The sequence below is a fragment of the Marmota flaviventris genome, chromosome 3, assembly GCF_047511675.1.
Source record: "Marmota flaviventris isolate mMarFla1 chromosome 3, mMarFla1.hap1, whole genome shotgun sequence".
NCBI lineage: Eukaryota > Metazoa > Chordata > Mammalia > Rodentia > Sciuridae > Marmota > Marmota flaviventris.
In genome coordinates, this window is record NC_092500.1 from 65,234,129 (window position 1) to 65,254,354 (window position 20,226).

At 38.4% G+C, this 20,226-nt stretch overlaps 1 protein-coding gene across 1 annotated transcript in view; it reads right to left on the reverse strand.

The window, feature by feature from the left end:
• The window catches only part of Scn8a (sodium voltage-gated channel alpha subunit 8), a 180,408-nt gene that overhangs the window by 124,342 nt on the left and 35,840 nt on the right, over nt 1-20,226 (reverse strand). Inside the window, exons 3-4 of the mRNA XM_027949788.2 lie at nt 18,135-18,200; nt 317-646 (exon numbers count right to left, since the gene is read on the reverse strand). Coding sequence (XP_027805589.1) covers nt 317-592 — 276 coding nt within the window. The 5' untranslated portion in view covers nt 593-646; nt 18,135-18,200. The remainder of the gene's footprint in view (nt 1-316; nt 647-18,134; nt 18,201-20,226) is intronic.

Sequence of the window (20,226 nt, forward strand, 5' to 3'; positions counted from 1 at the left end):
CTTTTGGTGCTGGCTATTGAACTCAGGGTCTTGTGCATGTGCTCTATCACTGAGCTACCCCACAATCCCTATGTCCTCTTTTTCTGATCTAACCTGAAGCCAATACCAGAAGTCCTATTAACAGAGTTGACAAATGAAGATCCACAAATGATCCTTACCAGCAACTAAATGGAAAAACAACCCCTGAAAATCAGAACCAAAAAAAAGCTAACTACTTCTCTTCTCCCCACTCTGGCAAAAAGCCACAGCTCTTTCTCCCCATCTCCCACAGCCTTTTAGGAAAGGGGCATCTGCGGCTGCACCTCCTCCAACTCACTTTCTGCGTCAAATAGTATGGGTCAAAGTCCTCCAGGGGAACCGCAACCAGGCCTTGGGGGATGTCCCCGTAGATAAAAGGCAAACTCTTCCCAGCTTCCAGGTCACTGTTTGGCTTGGGCTTGCTGTCTTCATCGTCTTCTCGATGGCTGCCATCGGCCTTTGGTGGTTTCTTGAGCTTGCTCTCAGCAATGCGCCTCTCAATGTTTGCCAGCGACTCAGGGGTGAAAGGCTTGAAACTATCAGGGCCTGGTGGTGCAAGCAGCCGCGCTGCCATCTTCTCATCCTGCAGCAGCTTCGTTAGTTATGCTGCGTCCAGGACAGGTCAGCTCTAGAAGAAACAGCAACACAGACAGCATTAATCAATCACTGTTCTAAAAAGAGGCCAGACTAAACCATCTCACTCTCAACCCTATTCACAACCTTTGCAACACATAGTCTCTTCCATGACTTCTTTTTTCTTCAGGAAATCTGTGGCATGAATGGACTAGGTAATGTTCATAACCACCCCTCACGGAATGATCAGCCTGGGAAATGGAAAGATAGGAGACTCCTGGGTTGCTAGCAATTGTTACATTTACTTAGATCCAACTTACTGTTAGAAACCATAGACAATAAAATGAAGTATTCCCTATCCTCAGGGAAGTTCTATTCTAAATTAATAAGGCATATTTAACATTCTGTTGGGCATATGTTAACTCGTGTGGCCTTATATGCTCAGGTCACCTTCCTTTCCTGGATCTCCACTCCCCAAAAAAAAACAGTCCTCTTTAAGGGCAACACAAGGATAAGTTGCTCCTCTTCTCAAATTTCACTTGCTGAAAACAAAATTAGCCCTTAGAAAATCTGCGGGCACAAAATATGAATACAATAGCTTCCGTCTGCTTTAGTCCTTCCACTTCAAGTTATTTTTCAATTTACCAAGTTGTTTAAAATCTATCCACTATAAAAGTCCATAAGTATCTTCTTCTAAGACAAAGCTCCTGCCTGAGACAAACACTAAACATGGTTTTCTGTGGTGAGGGCAGACACTTCTCTATAAATACCTCCTGCTTGGCAATGAGAAAAAGCAAGTGCGAGTGGAATTCCAGAGAGCTTGTTCTGTCCTGCCATGTTGGAGACCCCCAGAGGGGCTCAAGTCCAAAGTATGAGGCGTGAAAATGGAGAAACAACCCAAAATTCTTTTCTAAAAATGAAAGACTAAATGCATACCGGAGCTGGGGACTTCTAAGCCTGGTATTTGAAAAGCCGGGTTATCCATATACAAGCTTTAAATGGAGGAATTCTGGTGGCAAAAGCAACAGTGTTCAGTTCCTGCCAGAACACATAGACAGAGTCTGGCAGCTCACCTGATGCTCAAAGTGCCACTTTCTTCCATTAGCTTTGTGGGCTCTAAAAGGACAACCCGGGAAAAAATTTAAAAGGTTAACAATTCTTTTCCCTCCTACTTAGCCCTCAGTGTCCATTTCAAGGCAAGAATTCATAAAACTTGAAGTTCCTCAAGAGAATGGTAGTAGAATTAACTCTAAGTAATTTGGGAGTGCAATTTCTGAGAACTCTTTTGTGAATCCACCTGCTCTGTAACCCCCATCCCCACCCCCACCCCACCCCCACCCCAGGCTCTGTCTATTGGTGGTGACTGCAGGGTGCTGCTGTGCAGCCTAGAGCATCTGTATGTGGGCTGGGCAGTTCACCTACTTAAAGCCCAGGGTTGATAAGGCCAGAACAACACACTTATCCCAGGTAGGTCCACATCGTTAGCCTCATGCTGCAGAGAAAAACATTCCACAGACAGGAGATGGGGCCAGAAAAATAACTGCATAGGATTAGAGCTGCAAGACATGTAGGTCCAGTCATTCCATTCTGTAGATGAGAAGGGGTCTTAAGAGACGGCTTACCCAAAGTCCCAGGGCCAGGATTAAAAGTCACAGCCAAGAGCTCTGACATCTCATACTTCTTTTATTACAACAATAATCAGTTACCCACATCCTATCATATCTCCTATTAGTCCCCTAAAGCAATAGACTGGTACATTAAGGAAATCAAATAAAATGTTATGGCTCTACTGATCCAAGACTTTATTTACAAATATCCCCCCAACATTGAATCCTTTTTCTTTCATTCCTTTCCTCCTGCCTATTAAATAAACCCCTCCTTCTCCACAAAGCCTTCCTAACAATTCCAGCCTTTGTTAATTCTTCCCTTTGTGCTCCTACAACGCCTCCATCATGATCAGAGCTAACACTGATCATGGGCTATTTCAAGCTCTTTGCTTGCATTAACTTACTTGTTTCCGAAACAACATATGAGGTAGGTATTAACACCATTTAACAAATGAAGAAACAGAGGCTTAGAGAACTAATACTCTTGTCTGAAGTCACACAGCTAGAAAATGACAAAGTCAGGACTCAAAACACCTAAAGTCACTTGTTTTGACACTTAAAACCACTGCCAAAACCAGAACCCACAATGGAACCCCAAAACTAGGACTCCCTGGCTTCTATATTCACATTCATCTTCAACCCTAGGTCACTCTTCTACTCAGAGGACAAAGAACACTTAGGATGCTGACAAATTCTAGTGATGTAACTGCAGGCAGCTGGGCTCCTCATGGCAGTCCACAGCTAGGTCCTCTGCTCTTGCTCTGCTTCCTCTTGCCTTCTTCAGGACAGTGTCCCCTCAGTCATCTCTGCTTCCCAGCATATCTTCAACCTTCCTTTTTCCTTCCTCTATCTTTTCCCTGTACATCCTCATCTTCCAACTCACTCCTCATTCAGCCTCAGTAACACTATGTTATCTTGGTTCTAAACACAGATGTAGTCTCCTCTCTCCCTCCTCCTCTAAGGGTTGGCCTTCTGAAATTTCTGTTACACTTTTTCTTTTAGGGATCTCAACTACTCAAAATAATCTGTATACAATGATTTTCAAATTTCTGTCAGCAGCTCTGACTGTTCTGAGTCCCTCAGTTATCTCAAGGGGACTTGTCAACATTTCAAAATTCAAGCATTTAAAACTACTCTTACTTCCAAAGTGGATTCCTCCCAACTTTCTCATTTTTGTTACTAGGACCATGTTTTTTCCAATCATCTAACATGGAATCTCAGTCACCTCTACCCAGTTCTCCTTTGATATCTACAACAAATCAGTCACCAGTCTTCCCAATCCTTCCTGCAGAACCTCCATTTTCAATTGCATCATCTACTGCAAAAGGTCCTACTGCAAAAGCCTCTCCCCTGGTAGATCATCCTCAATCTACCAGGTACATCTCCAAAGATCTTTTTCACCAAAAATCCTGCTTTCATTATGTTATTTCCCTCCTGCAAACCTACCAGTTAAAGAACTGATTCCAGACTCCTGTCATGTCACTACTACTCAAGGCCTTCAGTGACTTTATGCTTCTCAAGCATTCTCTTCCACTGGTTCCCTGCAAGAACATCTGCTCTGGTGACTGTTGTCTGTTTTTTAATGTTTCTTTCTAAAGGTAATCATAATACAATATAGTAAATGAATCTGCAGTACACAACTTGATTATTCTGTACAAATGTGTACATCTGTGTAACAACCTCTAAGATCAAGACAGAGAAGATTTATTTCTCAGATGGCTCTCGTAAGCTCTCTTATCAATAACCACCTCCAGTAAATGTTGTTCTGACATCTATCACTATAGATTAATTTCACTGCTTCTTGAACTTCACCTAAGTAAAATATAAACAACTCCTGGATGTATGGCTTCTTTCTAACCTTATTTCTATGAATCCACCTTTGTTGTGAGTATAGCACACATTCTTTTGTTGCTGTGTAGTATTCCATGTATACATGTAGTACAATTTATTTACCAATCTACTTTTACAGCCATGTAGAATATTTGTCATTTTAGGCTATTATGAATAAAAGCTACTATCCTTAGTATTCCTGTTTATGTCTTTTGGTGGCCATATATATTCCCATTTTTTGGCATATAACAAGGGGAAGAATCTGGGTCAGAAGGCATATATTTAGCTTTAGTGATATTCCTATCAACAACATAAGAGAATTCCAGTTCCTCTACTTCCTCACCAACATTTGTAAAGGACAGCCTTAATTTCACCCATCCTGGTGGGTGGACTATAGTATCACACAGTTTTGTTTAAAAAATTATTTATTGAGGTAAAACACATAAAATTAACTATTTTTAAAAAGAAAAACTCAGTAGCAATTTAGTTCCAAAACCTTCCCATCATTCTAAAGTAAAACCTCTTGTCCATTAAGCAGTTCAGTTTTTCCCCATCTCCCTACCGCCAGTCCCAGTTGCTTGTAACCATCAGTCTACATTTTCTCTCTACTGATCAATTCTGAATATTTCATATCAAAGAAATCATTCCATATGCATCTTTTTGTGTCTGGCTTCTTAGAATAACAATTTCAAGGTCCCTTCACATGTAGCATATAACAGTACTTCATTCCTTTCTATGGATGAATGATATTACATATGTATATATTACAATTTACATATATATTCCCCCATTGATAGACATTTGGGTTCGTTCCACCTCTTGGTTATTATGAATAGTGTATACACATGTACTTGTCTTAGTTCCCATGTTAAATTTTTCAAAGCATGGACCTAGGAGTGCAATCGCAGAGCCACATGGTAATTCTTTGTTTAACGTTTCTGTAGAACTGCCAAACTATTTTCCACAGCAGCCTAACCATTTTTCATCCTCAATAGTAAAGTAAAAAGGTTACAATTTCTCCACTACCTTGTCAAACTTGTTAGTTTCCCTTTTTCCTATCCCTTCCCTTCCCTTATTTCAAATTATGACCATCCTAGTTATGAGGTAGTATCTCTTTTTCATATTTGCATTTTCCTAATGACACTGATGCATTTTTCATGTGTTTGTTGGTCCACTACATGTTTTGTTTTGTTTTGTTTTCCACTTTGGTAGTGGGGATTGAACCCAGGGGCACTTTGCCACTGAGCTACCTCCCTGGGACTTTTCTTTCTTTTTTTTTCTGAGACAGAGTCTTACTAAATTGCTTAGGACCCTACTAAGTTGATAAAGTTGGCTTTAAACTTGTGATCCTCCTGACCCAGCCTCCTGAGTCACTGGGATTACAGGTGTGCACCACCATGCCTGGCTTCAATACAATTGTAATTTTCAATGTTTGATGATACGGAACATCTTTTCCTAGGTTTACTGTCTATTTAGACATCTGTTCTACAAAGTGCAGGTTTCAATCTTTGCTCACTTTCTTCTCTTGTGTTTACATTTTTCTAATTATTTTATGGCAGTTCTTTATCTACTCTCTATATAAGTCCAAGTATTCACCTCACCTTTATTTTCTTAGTGATATCATCTGATAAACATTAATTCTTAATTTTACTAAAATCTAACCTATTAATCTTATCTTTCAAGTTGGTGTCTTTTAATTTTTTAAAGAAACCTGCCTCTCCCAAGATCACACAGGTATTCTATGTTTTCCTCTAAAAGCTTTATTGCTTTACCTTTCTCATTTAGATTTGTAATCCATTTGGAATAGAATTTTGTATATGACGAGAGGTAGAGGTTCCTTTTTTCTAGATGAATATTCAACTGACCCAGCATCACTTAATAAAATGTTACTTTCTCTGACTACTAAATATATGTCCATTTATTTTCTTGTCCTAAACCTCCTGAAGTCTTTCTTTCTTTCTTCTTTTACCTAAGCTATATTCATCCATCCATCAAATCGACACTGTCTTGCAAAAAGTGAAAATAAACATTTCATATATAGAATGAACTTAGAGACCATCAAGTCCAGCTTTCCTTATCTGTAAATTAAGTAAGACAGGCTGGACTGCTAACTGCCAATTAGGATAGATGCAGAGCTAGAACCCAAGTTTCTTGCCTTCCAATATACAGTTGACCCTCGAATAATATAGCTTTGAACTGCATAAGTCCACTTGTATGAAGATTTTTTTTTAAAGATTTGTGACAATTTGAAAATAGAGTAGGCAGAAATAGTGAAAAATTAAGAAAAAGGTGTGTCATGAATGTACAAAATATACATAGATAATAGTCTATTTGATCATTTATTACCATAAAGTATATAAGAATCCATTATAAAAAGTTAAAATCTATTAAATCATAACTGCATAAAATTAACTGTACTACATATAGTATATAATTCTGTAATAATTTTGAAGCCACCCCTGGTTGCTACTACAGTGAGCTCCTGATGTGCTGCTAATCATCTCCATGTGAACAATTAATTCTACCCTATAGCAAATTCTATACCTCAATAAAAAGTGATTTCTTGCAGCTCTTGTATATTTTCGCCCACATATATTCATAATATGCAAAATAAGTATTAACTGACCATTATTGGTAAGACTTCCATCAACAGCAGGATATTAGTTTGGGGAGAGTCAAAAGCTAAATGTGAATTTTTGACGGCATGAGAAGGTGGGTGCCCAATCTGTGTTGTTCAAGGGTCAACTGTAATGCTCTTTTCCCTGAGCCACAGTCTCTCAGTCAATGCACCATATCCATCATACCACTACTCTCTCTGCTGCTCATCTTCCTGCAGCGCTAAAGGTAACAGACATGAACAAGCCCAGATATGAAGCAACAAGAAAAGTGACTTTTGGCCCTCAGAGTCCTAAAAGAAAATGAACTTGACTCAAAGTTGAGGGCAATAGATGGCTAGGGCTTTCTTCTCTTGGTCATCCAGGAGGATTAAGACCTTAAAATGCCATTTGTAGCCTGGCAAATAATGAACAATTCAAATTAAAGATTATGGGGTGGAAGATAGAAAACTGACATTGAAGTAAGGTTATAACAGGGATGAACGGTAGGGAAGTCATCCATGAGGAGTTGAGGCAGGAAACACTCTGTGCAAGGATGCACAAGAATATATGCTGGGAGGGGCTGGGGCTGGGGCTGAGCGGTAGCGCACTTGCCTGGCATGTGTGAGGCACTGGTTTGATACTCAGCACTGCATATGAATAAATAAAAAATAAAGGTCTATCAACAACTACAAAAATATTAAAAAAAAAAGAAGAAGAAAATATGCTGGGAAAAGGAACAAATAAAAAGTAGCAAGTAGTACTGAAATCATGTTTCGGGCTGGGGATGTAACTCAGTGGTGGAGTGCTTGCCTAGTATGACTGAGGTCCTCAGTTCAAGCCCCATCACTGCAAACAGAAGAAAACAAAACCAAAACCAAAAAACCCATAAAACCTTGTCACAGACTTGAAGAAGAAGAACAAAGGTGGAGGACTCACACTTCCTGATATCAAAACTTACTATGGTTATAGTAATTAAAAGATTGGTACTGGCATAAAGACAGATATAGAAGACCAATGAAATGGATAAATCTTCACATATATGGTGAAGTGACTTTCTCTTCTTTTTTAAAAATTATTATTATTTTTTTTAATTGTAGACGGACACATACCTTTATTTTATTTTTTTAATATGGTGCCCGGGATCGAACCCAGTGCCTCACGCATGCTAGGCAAGCACTCTATCACTGAGTCACAACCTCGGCCCGGTGAAGTGACTTTCAACAAGAGTACCAAGAGCATTCAATGGGAAAAGGACAATCATTTCAATAAATGGTACTGGGAAAACTGGATATCCATATGCAAAAGAATGAAACTGGACCCTTATTTTATACCATTTGCAAAAATGAACACAAAGTGGATCAAAGACCTAAATATAAGAGGCTGAAACTATAAAACTCTTAGCAAAACTCATGAGGGAAAAGCTTCATAACATCAGACTTGACAGTGATTTCTTGGATATGATGCCAAAAGCGCCGGAAAAGGAAAAAAAAAGAAAGAAAGAAAGAAAAAATAGACAAAATGAACTTCATCAAAATTAAAAACTATTGTGCATCAAAGGATATTACCAAGAGAGTGAAAAGGCAACCCACAAAATGGGAGGAAATATCTGCAAATAATATACCTCAGGAATTAATACACAGAATATATAAAGAACTCCTACAGCTCAACAACAACCATAAAGTTTAAAAATTAAACAAAAGATTTAAATAGACATTTCTCCAAAGAAAATATAGAAGTGGCCAATAAGCACATGTAAAGATGTTCAATATCACTGAGCATTAGGTAATTGTAAACCAGAATCAGAAAATATCATTTTGTACTCATTAGGATGGCAATTATATTTAAAAACAAGCAAATAAACAAGCAAAAAAGAAAATAATGAGTGTTGATAAGGATGTCAAGAAATTGGAATCCTAGCATACTACTGGTGGGAAAAATGGTATAACTGTTACAGGAGAGTACAGCTGTTTTTCTAAAAATTAAGAATAGAATTACCATAAAACCCACCAATTTCACTTTTAAGTACTCCCAAAAAATTGAAAGAAGGGACTTGAATATATATTCTTAAAATTATTCAAAATTACCAAAAAGGTAGAACAGCCCAAATGTTCTTGAATGGATAAATAAAACATGGCATACACATACAAGGGAATATTGTGAACTCTTATAAAGGAAAGAAATTTTAACACATGCTAAAATATGGATGAACCTTGAAAACATCATGCTAAGTGAAATAAACCAGACACAAAGGGACAAATATTATACGACTCCACTTATATGAAATACCTAGAATAGTCAAATACACAGAAAGTAGAATAGTGATTGCCCAGGGCTAGGGGCACTTATATGAAATACTTAGAATAGTCAAATACACAGAAAGTAGAATAGTGATTGCCCAGGGCTAGGGGGAGTTGCAATGGTGAGGTATTGCTTAATTGGTACAGAGTGTGAGTCGGAGATGATGAAAAAACTCTGGAGAGGGACATTGGTGACAGTTGCATAACAATATGACTGTAACTTACTGAATTCTATACTTAAAAATGGTAAAACAGTAAATTTTATGTCATGTATATTTATTATGATTTGGATCTGGAATGTCCCTCAAAGGCTCATCTGTTGAAGGCCTGTTCTCTGTTATGATCTGGATATGAGGTATCCCCCAAAGGATCCAGTTAATTCAGGAATATTCAAAAGTGAAATGATTGATTGTGAGAGCTAATCAGTCCATCTGAGCTTGAATGAACTGACATGGTGGTAACTGTAGGCAGGTGGGGCCTGCCTGGAGGAGGTAGGTTACTGGGGCATGCCTTGGAAGGCTGTTCTTCCAGTGGCTTCCTGACCCTGCCATGAGCTGAGCAGTTTTCCTCTACAGAGCCCTTCCCCCATGATGATGCTGCCTCAGTTTGGGACTAAAGCAACGGAGTGGGTTGTCTAAGAACCGAGACCTCTGAAACCATGAAGGTCAAATAAACTTTTTCTCCTCTAAGTTGTTCTTGTTGGGTATTTTGGTCATAGAATGCAAAAACTGACTAAAAAGGTCTCCAGTGCAGCAATGTTCAGAGATGAGGCTCTTGGGAACAGAGTGAATCACTGAGGGCTCTGATCTCATCAATGGATCAATCATTTATGGATTAATAACATTGGGAGATGGTGGAAACTGTTGAAGGTAGGCCTTCTAGCTGGAGGAGAAGGGCCATTGGGAGCATGCCCTGGAGTGGCATATCTTATCCCCAACCCCTTCCTCCCGCTGTCTTCTACCTGGTTGCCTTAATGTGAGCAGATCTGCACTGCCACACCTTTCTGCTTCATGACAGGCCCAGAAACAACAGAACCAGTTGACCACGGACTTAAACCTCTGAAGCCATGAGCCAAAACAAATCCTTCCTCCTCTAAGTTATTTTTCTTTTGTTCCAGTGATGAAGAGCTGATAATAAAATATTTTATCATTTTTTTTAAAGAGAGGAAAGAGCTCTTACTATGCCCCCTACTATAAGCCATAAGTTATACTCTGATTAATAAGATAGTTCCCTCCTGTCTGAGGGTAGTAGACAAATATATAGGCAAAGTACAACATGCTACATCCTCCAAAAACATACATTTACAGAAATATGCAAGCAGGATACCTTATCTTGTTTGGAGAGACCTCGGTATGCTTCCTTGAGAAACTGACACTATAGCTAGGTCTGGAGGACACAGGTGGAGTAGGAGAAGGCAAGAAAATAGGTGGAGTTTTACAGCAAGACAATATCATATTCTGCAGATAAGGGAAATCAAACCACATGAGTACTGCAAATAGTTCAGTGTAAGTGGACTTCAGAAAATTAGCCAATAGGTAAGCAGATGCCACATCAGGAAGGCAGAGCCCTGTTATCATGAGGATGTTTGATTTTATCCTGAAGGCAATAAGGAGATATCAAAGGTTTTAAAATAAAGAATGACCATCTAAGTTACATTTTAGGAAGATTCCAGCTATTATGTTTAGAATGAGTGGGCAAAGGGGAGGGTGGGGGAAGAGCAAGATCAGTAGGAAGGCTCAGTGAAAATTGTGGTAGCAATTCAGTTGAGAGACAGTGATGGCCCAAACCAGGTAGCAGCATTAGGGAAGACACACTGAACAGTCCTCTTGACTGAGGGTGGGAAGTAAGCAAAAGGAAAATCCAAGGAAGATGCCCAAATTTCTGTCATGGGAAACAAATGGAATTCGGTGAGACAGGGAATAAGATGTAATGCACAGCTCTGGGGTTAAGATGACTTCATTTTTTAATATGTCTCAAATAGGTGCTTTGATGCATCCAAATGGGGACACCATTCAGGCAACAGGACATATGGTTCTGAAGCTCGAAAGAAAGGTTTATTGACAAGAACCAAAAGAAGATATTTAAAAAACCAAAAAACAAACAAACAACAACAACAAAAACATGATATACAACTATAGCCACACTCTGAGGACTGCAAGCCAGCTCTTTGCATGTTGATATATAGCTCATTTGGAATTGGCCAGAGAAGCAGTTCTGCACTGCAGGAAGGTGGGTGGCTCTTATCATAGGAGAAGATAGAAATGCAGCCAGATGGATAGTTTACACTGTCCCCACTCCCAGGGCTCCTTCTTCCTCCAATGACTATATGAAGGGATGCCAATTTCCTACTTTGTGTCTTACAGATTTCATTATGGAAAATCTATAACAGTTCTAGAAATTAAAATAAAACAATTTTGTCAAAGCTTAATTTTAATCATTTTAAACACGCACTATTGTGGCATTAAGTCTCTCTGGTAACAGTAAATCCAACTCTCTCTCCCCCCTGGTCTGGTGGTCCATCCTCACCCTGATGCATGTCATCTGAGAGCTACCCCATGTATTCTTCTATCTTTCACCTAGCAAGGCCACCTCTAAAATTCGTTCTTCTAAGCCACAAACCCACATTTTCTCCCAAAGCTGATCTATTTGCCTTTGATTCTCAATAAATGGTGTCTTCCTAATCCTCTTAAAACAAGTTCCTCTTGGATGACTTAACATATATGTCTTCTTTATAAAAACCCTCTGAAGAGCCTGTTTATAGAATATTTTGAAAGAGGCTTAATACAAATATAATGTAAAATTAACTATGATAAATAACTATCAGGAGATACTATTAAAGCACTCATACTTTGAGTACTTGGATATTTTGAGGTAAGAATTCATCCTATTCAAATGAAGTAAAAACCAATTATTAGAATTAAATTATATAATTTTTATTTTTTATTTTATCTATCTATCTATTTATTTATGGAGAAAGGTTCTTGTTTTGTTGCCTAGGCTGGTCTCAAATATACAGGCTCAATCTTCAGAGTAGCTGGGACTGTAGGCATGCAACACCAGCCTAGTCATTAGAGTGATTTTAAATTGGATCTCAAAGTTTCTCTGAGCAGGTCCCATCAGCCCAAAATGAAGATAGGTTTCTACCTTCTCTATATCTCCTTATGCTATGTTGGATCTTTAGTACCTCCCAAAGGCTCATGTGTTAAATAAAGGCTTTGTCCCTCAAGTATTGTTACTGAGAGGTGGTGAAATCTTCAAGAGGTGCAGCCTAGAGGGTGATCTTCAAGCCACTGAGGGCATGCTCCTGAGGGGATAGTAAGACCCTGGCCCCTTCTTCTCTTTCTTATTTGCTTCCAAACCATAAGGTAACTGGTTCTGCTCTGCCATAGCATACTAAGTCACTACAGGCCCAAAGCAACAGGGCCAATAGGTTATGGACTGAACCTCCAAACTGTGAGCCAGAGCCAGCACAGTAGCACAATCCTACAATCCCAGCTCCTTGCGAGTCTGAGACAGGAGGACAGTGAGTTTGAGGCCAGTCTGGACAATACAGCAAGAGGCTAAAAAAAAGTTTATTTTCTCAGGTATTTTGCTAGAGTGACAGAAAGGTGACTAACACACCATAAAACTACTAAGCTACCTTTGTAACTGATTCCCAATATACACCTCAATCAGGATATTTAGATTTCCATCTCCCTGGCCCTATAGGCAACATGAGTCAAAACTGTTCTTTGTTTTACCACTTAATCCACCATCATCAGTTTTCTTTTCTTCAAATTTAACTTGCTTTCCATGCTTATGTCTTCCATGAGGCACAGGAGTCGTCCCCCTTACATTATACACATTGAATCGTTTGTAGACTCATTGTTGCTGCCACATCTTTCTCATTTTTTTCACTGGTCACCTTGATTCAAATTATGCAAACCATTTTACTGGTCTAGTGCTTTATAACTTAAAGGGTTCTATTTTCTTCCATAAAGTTTTCTCTTCTTGTGATAAAATATACATGGTACAAAATTACCATTTTAGCAATTTAAAAGTCTACAGTTCTGTGGCATGAAATAAATTCACATTGTACAACCATTAGCACCAGGGTGGGAGACCAGAACTTTTTTATGGTCCCACTGGACTTCTGTAAATCAAGTTTCACTGGAACATGGCTACATATGTCTGTTTCTATGGCTGCTTTTGTGCTACACTGGTAGGTCAAGTAGTTTCAACAGAGATTATATGGCCCAAGCCCACACAGCTGAAATATTGACAATATGACCCTTTCCAGAAAAAGCCTGCCTATCCCTACCCTAGTCTCTTGTCACTTCTTGTAATGTTACCACAGCAACCATCTAACCAGTCTCACTGCCTTCAGTTTCACTCCCTGTCAGTCCATCTGCTCCAAGAGTAATGTTTCTAGGATATAATTCTACTCATTAACTTCCTTCCGTTAGTGGCATCTCATAGACCAATACAGTATTCACTAATGTGTTCTTGGGTACCAGTCCCAGAAAAATAACACTAGTGATTAAAGAGTCCTTCAGGGGAAAAAAAAAAAAAAAAAAAAACCTGCTAAACACTGATGAATCCAGTAGAAAAGGATTTCAGTTTTGTGATCAGTGGTTCACAACTTCTTTTTGCCTCAATTTTAAAATGCATGTTAGATTTTACCCTCAATTTCCTATTCATTCCTTTCATAGTAACATTCAGACTTTCCTTTCCACCCATTCGGTCCCAGTCCTCTCATCCCCATGTAACAACAGCAGAGGTTTTCTTATTTCACACATCTCTGTTTCTATGTTTGTCAGAAAACTATTGGCCTGAATTTAATATATAGAAAGAAATACCAAGTTGATAAGTGTCCATGCTCCTAAGAGGATCAAAACATTAAGGAGCTGTATTTTATCTCAAGTATCCAAAGACAGGTGTCTAGGTACTACTCTAGAACCTGATATTCTACAGCCTGAATGAAAAATTTTTACTTCACATGTTCTCCCATCAGCATTTACAGAGCTTGATGGGAATAGGAAAATTTCTCTTTTAAGAAAGGTGAGGAATAAACAAGCACCTATCTGCACTGAAAAATGATAAAATTCTTATTGTAATTGATGCAAAAAAATTCATACATCTCCCATTTCATGTTGCTCTTTGCCTTTACAACTGGATACAAGTAATCCGCTTAAGTCCAGTAGGTATGTGATTTGTGTTAGAGATTTAGTACCTCTGGCCAAAATCCAAAAGTTTTGAGTTTTGCCTCCACTGTACAATGATCTACTTAAATGACAAGTACAGAACTTAATACAATGTCTAACATGTAGAAAGTGTACAGTAAATATTAAAACACTTCTGCCTTCAGTTTAATTTTTCCATCCCACTCAACCTTTATAAAACAAAGTTAAAATAAATTTCTTCAGATAATTGCGTAAATCCTGTTGAACAAAGAAGAAAGCATTGTGGGAATAAATTTTTGATGGGTAACATTCATAGATACTTCTATAAATGTTCATTTTTTAGTTGATACAAAATATCCAAATGCGAGTATAATAGGTAATTAAGGGGTATTGATATATCATGTGTACAAATGATAAGCAGGCACACTAATACTCTCTACTATAACTACATACAGCCATACTGCACACTTGCCAAGTTCAATGAAGTAATGAAGATTATTTCCTTCTAGAGAAAGAGAGAGAAACAGTGAAAAAGCTTGCTACATCTACAACTGGGGATGAAGGCAGGGACTGTGATAAAACTGGAAACAGCACATGGCCATATACTTTTTGCATAGAAACTAGAATTCAGAGATTAAGTCAAAAGATTTTGCAGTTGGCCTTAACTTTGCCATCCTCAAAAATGACACTTGATGATGAGGATTACAAGATTCCTGCCTTCTATGATTAGTAAGACCCTAGTCCATGTGCTCTATGAGGCTTGACAATTTTCAATAACAATAATAGTTTGGGATGACTGACATCACTTTTGAGATACATACATATGCATACACACACACACACACACATACATATATGTGTGTATGAGAGTATACATATATATATATTTAAATTTAATACACCCCCTAAAAAAGGAACAATTCTAGGCCATGATTAAAAATGCAATATTAGAGCTCAGAGATTCTTATTAACCAGCTGTGTAGCCCTTCACAAATCAATTTACCTGCCCAAACCCTAGTTTTGTTTGGGAGGTGGGTGAAATGATTCATAGAGCCAGCTCTGCAATTTATCAGCTAGATAATGGGTAAATTACATAAATTTATGGAGCCTCTAACTCTTCATATGAGGGTTAAATGAGATGATATATATGAAGTAGGTCTTACTAATGATAATACTTCCAACAATAGCAGTTAATATGGAGCACTAATCACATGCTAGGCACTTTTCTAACAGCTTTATATAGAATTCTTTTGTTCCTTTCAACAATCCTTTAAGGTAGTTATTGTTAATATCCCATATTATTGATGAAAAAACTGAGACACAAAGAAATTAGGTAATTGTTCAAGGACACATAGTAGGATTTAAACCCAACCTTTTGGCTCCAGGATCTGTGTTCTCTTAACTACTTCACTATTCTTGTTATCAAACTCTTTCCTTTCTCTTTTCTCTCTTATAAAATCCCTTTCAGCTCTGAGTCCACAAAACAAGAGACTCTAATAGATTAAGCAAAGTTAGTTTCTCTTGTTCAAAGCATAGAGGCTTAAATCCAAAAACAGGATGTCCTAACACAAAACCTATTGTCAAATAATTATGTACTGAATAAAGTTACAAACATGCATATACAGAGGATAAAATACCAAGACCATTCAGTTGATTCTTATCATAACCATGAAATCTTAACATGAAACAAAAATAGAGATGTAAATATTTCTGCTCTGATTGAAGCAGAGATGGAGCCTCAAGTCCACCTCACCCCTCTCAGGAAGCCCTGAATATACTCCTACAGAGTGTCAGGATACTCTAAACTATTATACAAATAGTTTAAAAATTGGGTCTCTCAACTCCCTTCTTCAATGGGCAACTCTTAGACAATGGATCTAGAGCTGATTACTAATAACATTCCCTTGAAATGGACATGCAAAAACACATGGTGGTAAGGGGCCTATCTACAAAGCTGGTGTAATATCTGTGAAGTTTATGATAATATGTGTTGTCAGGCACTTTATAAACATTATCTTTAATCCTCATAACCTAATTAAATACTGGCATCTTTATTTTATAAGTGAGGGAAAGAAAAACTATGATTTCCCAAGGTCACAGTAGAAGCAGCCTCTCTCCAAAGCCCATGTTCTTCCTATACCCTGATGGCTCCGATGGTGACAAAGATCAAGTACTCATCTACTCTAAAGGAGCTCCAAAGGAGTTAAAGACTTAATGAAAATAAGAGAGCTAGCTGATCGGCTGCATAGAGTTCTTACTCAAGTAACACACACTTGTTGCTTCGCTGGCTGGAAAAAAAAAAAAAAAAGACAATGAGACTAGGTCAAACATAGGCATTAAAGCAACAAGGAGTTCCACATCAAAATCTGCAAGGTGACCTATCCTTCCAAGTGGCTTAGAGGTCTGGATTCAGACACACAAAGGTCATCTCAGGTTTGTATGGGTGTTGCTTTTGCTGAATCTATCAATCACATGTTGCAGGCAGATTCACGAGATGGTTGCTAGAGGATATCCTACTAACTAAATTCAGAAGCACTGCTCACACTTCTGTGAGGTTGTACAGGGGAAGAGAAGACAGGTCAATCAAGTAGTTGCTAGGGCACTCATGGTGACTGCAGAGAGAGACCAAAACAATAGGGAAGCCTGAGGCATAGCTTATTAGCTATTAGGAGTAATAGATTCATCTTCTTCCTAGGGTTATTGTGAGGAGCAAATGACAGAATATTTGTTAAGAACTGTGCAAAGTGTTATAAAAATCTAAATATAAAAACACAGTAGAACATAGCTCTGCATTCCTAAGAAATCATAGCAGCAAGCAAACCAGTATGGTCAGCCATGATTAAAAACAGAGTGGCTGTTTCGTGAACAAGATTTTATTCTTGTTAGGATTTTAGGAGATTGAGCTGACAGAGTGACCAACTTGGCAAACAGTGGCTGAGGCTACAAATTAATGCAACCTCATATTTGCAAGGTGCTCTAACATTTACAAAGCAATTTCTTATCCTTTATCTCATTTTATCCTCACTTGTGAGTTTAAACAAGCAAATATTACTAGATCCAAACTTTACAGAAAAGGTGTTTGGAGCTAAAGAGAAGAACTGATTTGGCTTGTATCAAACAGTCAGTGACACAAGGACAAAAGATTAAGTGGTCTCCTGTCCATTTTCTAAGGAGGGAGGATTTCTATCCTGTTGAGTCTAGCTGAAGACACAATGGGTAGGAAGAGAAAGTGGAAAACACTAATAATAACACTGATAATAAGAGAGATGATAAAGAGCCCAGCAAAGAAAAAATTTAGGAATGCAACTGATAGCATGGCTTAGGAGATGGCTGGGAGGTTTGAGGGCAAGAAGGGAAGAAATGGTGTTGTTAAAATATACTCTTTAGGAAGGTTAGTATTTTGTGTTCAATGTATCCTCTCCAAGAATCCTAGTAAAGATCTGAATTATTTATTAAGATTTTTGGAAATGAAAAGAGAGAGGGAGAGAAAAAAGGAGAAAGAAAGAGAGAGAGAGAAAGGTTTCTACTATTGTTTTGTTTTTTTACAGTGCCTCCAGACAAAAGTAGTGTAACTTAAAAAGTCCAGGTTACATCCGAGTTACACCAAGTGGCAGGGTGTACGCTGGGATTTGGTGTTTCTTCTTTCCCCATTGCTTTTCTTTATCAAAACACTGCCTCTAAGTACTATGGACATGCTCTGGTCTTTTCAGAGGCATCATGAACATTGTCAGCAATGCCTGTAAGAAACACCATGTCCAAATATCAACCCAAGCAACATACATCCCAATACTGCTAATAATGCTTTCATAGTTAGTTACCTTCCAACTGGAATTTCCTAACCATCGTGTGGCAGACTCAAGAGAGTATGTGACTTACTCAGGGTCACAAAGATGGTAAGTAGCAGAGCCAGGACTTAAACTGAGGATTTGACTCTGTTCTGTGTGCTTTTCTATACAGTATGCTGTCTCTCAATCAGAAGTTAAAATGGTACAGGCACAGTGGTATTGAGAAATAGGGCTGGGGATGTGGCTCAAGCAGTAGCGCACTCACCTGGCATGCGTGTGGCCCGGGTTCGATCCTCAGCACCACATACAAAGATGTTGTGTCTGCCAAAAACTAAAAAATAAATATTAAAAAAAATTTTTCTCTCTCTCTTAAAAAAAAAAAAAAGATGAGAAATAGATTATCTCATTATCTCATTTGTACGTATTAACAAAACTTAATCTTATACTTTTCCCTGAGATGGTCAAAGTTCTCTCTCTCATCTAACCACTTTACTGATGACAAATGAATTTTACTAATTTTCCAAGCTGGCACAACGCATGCAACCTTAGGGCCAGTACAGAAATCTCTACTGGTGATACAACTGGAAACCAGTATGAAACATAGGTTTCAGAGCCATGGCTCCCTTCTGCTCATTAGCTTTCAGATTCTCCATAGCTTGTTGAATAAAGTCTCAAATCCTTACCCAAGCACTCAGGGTCCTTTTCAGCCTATTAATAGACATTCTCTGCTTGTTTCTTATGCTTCACAAAACCATTCCCACTCGTACTGTACTTTTCCACTCCTACACTTCGGCTGTGCCATTCCTTTTGCCTAGAACACTCTTACCTATCCTTGCCTGGGATAGCTGTTCCTATTCCTCCCAGGCAGAAACTACCTTTCCCTTCCCCTCAATATTTTATATAACTTATAAAACATGGCTTTAAACTACAGTTTTGTGTTTGAAGTGTTTCATTTTCCATGCCCAATTATCAGCACCTGGAGGGCATAACTCATTAACCACTGCACCCGTCACAGTGCCTGGCTTTACACTGAACTTGGCCCACAAAAATCATGGCATGTTTGTGGCATAGATAAAGAATAATATCCAGCTATTCTCTTAAGAAAAACAAAGGCCACGCTGGGGAAGCAAATTGACTCTAGTACCTCTTAAATAATATACCCAACAGTTTTGAGAGCTTCCATATCCAAGAAAGGCAGGGATCACTTCAACTACATAAGTAAATTTCTGTTCTTCACATTCCCACACATTCATAGCCTAAGATCTCTTAGAGTATGTGACATTTGTTATCAATACGATGGAGCTCCTTGTGCTAAATTTGCTATGCCTTCACTTATATCACTAGGTGGAAGATGGTTACAACTGAATTGGGCCCAACAGGCTGACTTACTCCTGATATGAACAGGGGTATGATAAATTGAAGCATTCCATTAAAACTGGATTATTAAAAAACAGATACTCAGGATAGTAGTTACTTGTGGGGAAACAGTGATTACAGAGTAGAGGGGGAACCCTCTGGCTTGCCATTTACTAAAAATTCATCGAGCTATACTTCCATGATTTCTGTATTTTTCTGTCTGCGTGTTAAAACCAATAGTGATAAAACTCATCCAATATTAAGAAATCAGAGGTTGAGAGTGTAGCTCAGTGGCACAGCACATGCTTATAGGATGCAAGAAACCCTGGGTTCAATCAAGAGGAGGAGGAGGATATACCATTTAAAGAAACATTTTTAAATAACACCTAATAAATGAAGGAGAACCAACATCAACTTTTTAAAGTCCTAATCTCAATCTTGGGTGTACTTTCTTCCTTTCCCCATTTCCTCATTCATTATTTCTAGTAAGGCACTGGTGTTTAAAGCTCTGGCTTTTCATTTCTCCACTTAAGAGTTCCAAAGAGAATTACTCACAGCTTATTACTCAACCTAATTACCTTTCCTGTACATATGAGTGGAAAATCTAGTTTAAAGATCCCCATCAAATGACTCAAATGACTTAGTTTCCAGAATGCCCCCTTCAGTTGTGACCTTTAACTTTCATTCATTCATTTAATAATTATTTACCAGAGTCTTCCGTGTGCCAGGCATTGTGCTAGGTACTGCGAATTGATTCAATGATGAACAAAATGCTTGTATCCCATCCTTATGGAGCTTAAACTCCATCAAAAGCAGATGGATTACCAGTCAATTACAAAACACACACAACAGCATCCAGGACCAGATATTAGGGATTCCTGTAACTCAGGATTAGGAGTGGGTGGTGGGGGGATACTTTCCTAAACTGAGAAGCAAAGTCTGTTCTATGATGTGAAATGTGCAAAGTCCTAGGAATAAGACAAACCAAAAAGAATAATAAA